We start from the raw sequence: 6,723 nt of genomic DNA on the forward strand, positions 1-6,723 counted from the left end.
TATAATAAAGAATCCGTTAAATTCCCCAAGAATTACTTTCAATTTTCAAACAAGTCTTATTTCCAAAGCGAACAACAGTGTCGTCAGCATGCTCTATACTCTGATAAAGCACGCTACAATAAGCCAATCAGAATTCCTGTTAGAATGGTTCAAATAATCTGATTGGCTGTACAAGACTAAAGCTGTCAAAAATGTCAAACCATCAAAGTTCATAAACCATCAAAGTTCATATTCTGCAATAGTTTACAAACTAAAATAGCTCGGCATGTCGAATTTAACACTTTTGCCTGAAGTTTTTCAGTTTCTAATACAGGATCTGAAAGTGAAATGTTCAGTGAAATTCGGCCTAATCGTGGCTCACAAAAATACGCAAGTTATTTCACATTACAAGTAGAAAACAAACTGTTCAAGGCGAGTGTATTATGAATGAACAACGGCCGAATTCACCAAGACAAAAAGATCGCTCGGAATGACAGCGCCGTAAAACTCGGTTGCAGTGACTGATCTGGCCTTCCACACAACGCATCGGAAAGGTAATCAGGACAAGCTCTTATTTTTTCACTCGAAGGGTAGTCGATTTAGTTCCTAAGGCTTGCTCCACTGCGATGACCGAAGATCGCCATGATTCGCTAGCCGCGATAGACCTTAAGTCTTTGACACCGTCATGATTAGTATGAATTTTAACAGTTATGCCAGGTTATATTTTTCACAATTCCTGTTTTTTTCTAGTTGAAATCGAAACTTTATATACTATACAAGTGTTAGCTGTGTTTGATTTTTATTACCGTACGTAAACTCGCAATCTAACTGAGCGTGAAAACCGTTAAAAAAACTCGGACTGTCTAACTTGTTTTATCTTTGAGGATTTTTGTCTCCGCTCACGTTACAGTAACGAAAATTACTGCGCCTGGCATTTTTGCAAACCTTTGCTTGCTTGTTCCGAAATTTCACTTTTATTAACGAAAGAAAAGCTAGAAAGAAGTCCCGGAAAAGGTCGGACATAGTACGATTTGGCAGATGGCGTGACAGCTTTAGCTCAGTTCTATGCTCTATACTCTCATAGAGCACGCTCTTTCAACCAATGACAGTACGTGTTATATCCGAGCTTTATTATAATACCTCATAAAAACCAGAAGCATATTACTTATAAAAAAATAGTTATTATATAAATGATAAGAAAAATGATAAAGAAGATGAGATTAATATTTATAATGATGTTAATAATGTGGGTGACAACAGTGGTAATAATAATGATAAGAATTTAACATCACTCTATTTGAAGCAAACCCCTGGGCATTTAAACTTTGAGAGATAGGTTTCCTAAAATTTCTATTTCACAAGCAAAATCAATAATGTGTTCAAATGCCCCACACAATTTTTATGCAAAAAAACAAAATAATTAGCAACCTGACTTTCAACTAATTGACCAAGCTTTAAAACCTAGACCTTGTAAACTATTTTGTTCTCAGCCATTTGTTAGTGAAAGTTCACTATCAACCTGTAGTGTATTTATGGATTTAACACAAACAGTAAACAACACCTTTGAAAGGAATCCAATACGTTGTTTTGTTGTTCTGTTGTTGCGATGTTGGTAATTAAAATTAACAACATCGCAACACGTATGCTCCGCTATACAAACAAGAGGGGTGGGGAGGGTAGAATTAAACATTCACAAACAATACACTACCTTAACCCTTTAAACCCTAAGAGTGACCAGCATCTCACTTCTCCTTACAGTAATACTGCTGAATCATTCACTAAGCTCATGAGAATAAAGGAAATGATCACCAACCTAAGAAGCATTGATCTTCAAATGACTTCTCTTTTTCAGTACCACAAGAAACATACAAAGAATAGTGTGGAGAATATGGATACTGATGTTAGGGTGTCAAGGGTTAAACACCTCCATATTCAATGATATAACACTTGCACTCTACTGGAAATTGGTTGCTTAGGGGAAGTTGAAACTTTCAATTGATTGTTGCATAATATAATGGAAAGATGATGATAATGATGATGGTGCTTATGATGCAGACTTACAAAATGGATGTTACGTGATGATCAAATAAAGTCTTTACTTATTATAACTTTGTGTACTTGCTTTGAACTTTGAGAAAAGAAAATAACAAATATGTCATAGATCCTCTCAGTCAATGAACAACATATTGTAATCATAGAAGAGAGTCATGACTGGCCAAATATCCTTTAAAGTGGTCATACAGTGTATTAATATCATTCTCCACATCTGCTTACATTCTTGAAACTGGTGGAATAGAAAACATTTTAACAGTGACTGAAGCCAAAGTTGAACCTAGCTCACCTCGTAAAGTGTCCTCGTCAAAATCTGGAGCATCTTCTATGTTAGGTAAGTCTTCATTTTCAGATGGAACCTTAATTGGACTTCTTTCTTTAGCCATAGCAACTGTAAGGGGATACTTCTTTCAAAAAGTTGCTGTTTTAAGTCATCCTGGCCTGAAAAAAAAAAAGATGATTGCAAATGGTAAAAAATCAGCTCAGCATATTACCCAATTGTAAACTAAATATTTTTTCCCTTCTGAGAATGGGAGGGATACATAGACACAAAATCGCAAGAAATTAATATTAATAGCATATTTAAAGCAGTAAAAGAACAAAAGATATATATACTGAAGAAAACAAGCATTAATATTTAAATGAATAGTAATTCACTTCTCATTACAATAAATTTCAAGATTTACAAAAGACATTCCCAATTAACTGAAATAAATTGGGCAAATATCAACATGTTTCTGTTTCAAGTTCATATAATTTGTAACAGTAGCAATTTAAATCATTTAAACTAAGAGGTGGTAGGTAGTTAGGTCACATCTGGATTTGAAAAGTGGCTTGTCCAGGGCTTGCGCTTTAATTAATCCTGGTTTCCTCACATGAAGCACCTGGGAGTATTACTACTCAACCCTGGACAGGATGCAAGTCCATTCCACTGTTATCCCCCCCCCCCTTTCACCCCCCTAGCATTTTATCAGGTTTCCCTAACTAATTTTTGCTCCCCATTTATACTCCTGGGTGGAGACAGACACTGTAAGAGTAAAGTGTTTTGCACAAGAACACAACACATTGACTGGAACCCAGACCTCTTGACCCTGAGTCCAGCACAGGCCAGGCTACAAATGCAGACCTCTTGACTGTGAGTCCACCTCACTACTCATAAGACCACCATGTCTCCGCAAGAGGGGAGAGTTTATGCTGAATCCTTTCTCATAAGAAATAAATTTTACAACATCAAAGAAAAATTCTCTTATCTGATTAATAGGGATTACTGGTCAAAACTTATAAAAGATATATTTCTTTAATTCAATTTCCTACAGTTGAGCTGACACCCATATTCGTATTGATGAGTGTTAGTTCAACTGTTACACTTATTGCTGGAAAAACAGTGAAATATTTACAGTACATTTATGCATGCTGATGTATGTTGAAATGGATTTCAATTTGGTACAGGTGCTGACATTTGTGGTTTACTAGCTGGTATATATTTAACAAATTGTTTTGTACTCATTTCATGTTTACATTGTTTTGTGCATAAAATTGATTTGTATTTGATGCTAATTTTAATTCTCCTAATAATCAAGATGGCTTGTTTTTTAAATATAAAATAATCCTTACCAGCTGTCTTCATGTACAAATAAATTCAATAAACATAGAGTAACAAGGAAATTAATTGCACTGGAATTTAAAATAGCCAGAGATACATGTACAGAGTAAATTATTTTTACATAAGCCAGTACTAACTTTGAACTAACCAGTTAAGCACCAGGGCTTTACTGGGGAATATTGGCCCAAGGTTGTGGCTGTATAGAAATGGCATAGTACCAATATTCCCCAGTACAGCTCAAGAAAGCAAGGTAATTGTCATGCACTAATGTCACTTGGACTAAACTAGTTTGCTTTGAATTTACATGTTTTATGATTGTCTGTATGGTGTGATGATAGTCTAGGTGGTAAAATCCGGACCAAGTAAGAACCAATCAGAACTTTTTATTTATCCCAAGACTACCTTGTCACGTGATAACATAAATTATCACCACGCACATATTGGCTGAGAGTTTTTGTGAATTCGACAGTTGTCTCATTTCCATGTAAGCTCAGCACAATTAGCTTACAAGTAACACGTCAATACAATTAATACACGCCAGAATCAAATAAAAGTTGGCAATCCTCGTCAGCTAACTGAAGGAACGTCTTACATTGCCGGACATCAGAGAAAATTAGGATAGACTGAGAACATTTGAAGGAGAAAATGTTAATTAAGAAACTCCAAATAAAAGTATTTACCTTATCTTCACAAATCTGATTCAAGCATGCGTTCTTACTTCTGTCGCGGAAATGGAAGGCACGTTTGACTGATTCACGACCTTGATTCCTCAATCCATCATGGAAATGTTTCAAAGAAAGCCACTAAGACTGAGAAAGTATCAAGAAAGACTCGAAAGCTATGTTAAAGAGCGAAGAATCTCAATAGCGAGTTGCGAAAGTGAAAGCGGAATCTCCTGGCCCATAACTCTGTGCAAGCTTGAGGCCGGAAGTACCTACTCAACGTGTAAATTAAATATTTCTCGCACGCTTCTCGAATCTTTTAAGGTCCACTACAATATTTCATCTCTCTTTCACAAGTTCTCATTAGCACTCTTAGCTCTTTCTAATATCAGAAACAAATTCCTCTCGGAATACATTCATATAATTTTGCTACAGCGTGAACATAAACTGTTATTTATCTTATTCTCAATTTTTTGATTGCATATCCTTTAGAGGACTTTAGAGCCCGAAGGGTAATTGGCACCGCACTGGTTGAGGGGATACGTATCCAGTTTTTTTTTTCTGAAAGGATTTTTTGGATTTTCTTTACCTGGCGTTTTATCTCGCCCTACAGGCTCGTTAAAATACAAACAGCGAGTGAAAATACATATATCTTAATAGACGTTTTGATGTGTAGTATCGCTGAGTATTTTGACGAGCTCAAGTTGTGCCGTATTTTGACGAGCCCGTGAGGTGGGTCAAAATACAAACAACTAGTAAAATACTCACCAATTGCAATACTTCACACCAAAAACGTCTAATAAGTTTTGTTATCCAACTTTTTTCTGTCTTTCTAGTCATTTCTCATAAGGCGGGAAAAACAAAGCGGACAGAGAAGCGCAGCCGACCGTTAAACAGGTTTTTTAACAGTAAAAAATAACCAGCTGTACAATATTGCAGTATACATGTGGTATATATATTCGCGTTATTTGAACTCTACTTTGTGCAGTTGGATTATAAACCAAATTATCATGTGGTACCCTTCACCAACGCAGCACCACAGATTCCTTAAAAAACTAGTCCCATTTATTCATGCGTTGTTAATTACAATGCCCGCCGCTGGTGCCAGGCTAAAAGCAACTAAAAGAAGCCTAATCAGTAGACTGCATCTCTATATGCTGTTATTTTTGTTCCAATCAAATAGCGCGCCGTTATTGGCTACAGTTGAAAGATAGTTGATGACGCAAAGCTTGATATATTAGATTGAAAGGAATCTAAACAATTGAGCACAAATAATGTGCTTTAAAAACAAATACCTAACTTTCCATAAGTTTCAGACCAACACGTTACGGCTCATAAAAAAAATTTATTTCAACCGTGCGTTGACCGAATAAGAGACGAAATGACCGAAGTCGCCTGGAAATTTAGAGAATTTTCATCTTCAAAGCATACAAAGTGCTGTCTAGATAAATATAATTTAAGTGTTTCTGCTATTTTCAAAAGAGTTATTCAGTTAAGAACCTCTTATAAAAACATGAAGGATAATTACGAACCTTCTGGCTATGCCCCTGGGTATTTCCAGATTAAATGACATACTCAAGGCTTAGGGTTCATCAAGCTCCAGTGTTTTAAGAACAAAATGTGTTCCAATCACATCAGCAAAACATGCCAAGTTAAAGCGGGTTTAACTAAATGACATTCAGCAACAGCTTCCTGTGAAAAATAATCCTCATGTTTTCAAACTACGCGGTTCTGTGCATTAAAAACAATTCGATCGTCGATACATCAAAAATGACGAGAATTTACTTCAATATTAATTGCTTTTGTCTTTATATTTAAGATATGAAAAATGTCGTGATATCTTTTCCCGTTTAAATTTAGTGCACCTCGATTTTCAATTCCTTTTTTGGTGAATTAAAGAAACAGCCATCAAAACAAATCATAACATAGCGCGTAAATTTGTCTCATCAAATTTAATTGCGTGAGCGTGCTTCATATTCCTATTGTGCACGCTCATGACGTCACAAACAAATCCCGCGAGAATTTTGTATTCAATCAGAAAATAAAGTTCATTAACACGCGTAATTTCACCTGTCAGTTTTTTGACCAATCTAAGACAAGATCGTTTACAGCGTAGCGAAATGTTTTCCTTAAATAAAATTATCAACGCGCCGAAGCGTAGCAGAGGGAATATTTACCCTTTTACAACAGTTAAACCATCGGGTTGAAAATGTTATAAAACAAGAAGCTAGAGTTGCTTTCGGCTACGCCTCGAGCAATTCTTACACATCTTTCATGCTCTCCAAACTTCCCGCGCGTTTTATATCTCGATGAACGGACGCTGACATATGAATTACAAATTATTAAGAAAAACTACTGAACTTTTAAATCTACTTTGAATTTTTTTATTTTGAATTAGATGTTTTTAATTCTGCATTTAACGATTAA

At 35.6% G+C, this 6,723-nt stretch overlaps 2 protein-coding genes across 4 annotated transcripts in view; one reads left to right on the forward strand and one right to left on the reverse strand.

The window, feature by feature from the left end:
- LOC149034718 (dnaJ homolog subfamily C member 7-like) overlaps positions 1 to 4,536 on the reverse strand; it is a 13,937-nt gene extending 9,401 nt beyond the window's left edge. The window contains exons 1-2 of the mRNA XM_089193792.1: positions 4,315 to 4,536; positions 2,321 to 2,472 (exon numbers count right to left, since the gene is read on the reverse strand). Of these exons, the coding sequence (XP_089049918.1) occupies positions 2,321 to 2,417 (97 nt within the window). The 5' untranslated portion in view covers positions 2,418 to 2,472; positions 4,315 to 4,536. The remainder of the gene's footprint in view (positions 1 to 2,320; positions 2,473 to 4,314) is intronic.
- The window catches only part of LOC149034710 (supervillin-like), a 122,275-nt gene that overhangs the window by 63,937 nt on the left and 51,615 nt on the right, over positions 1 to 6,723 (forward strand). The window lies entirely within an intron of this gene.

The sequence above is a fragment of the Pocillopora damicornis genome, chromosome 14, assembly GCF_964200805.1.
Source record: "Pocillopora damicornis chromosome 14, jaPocDami1.2, whole genome shotgun sequence".
Lineage (NCBI taxonomy): Eukaryota > Metazoa > Cnidaria > Anthozoa > Scleractinia > Pocilloporidae > Pocillopora > Pocillopora damicornis.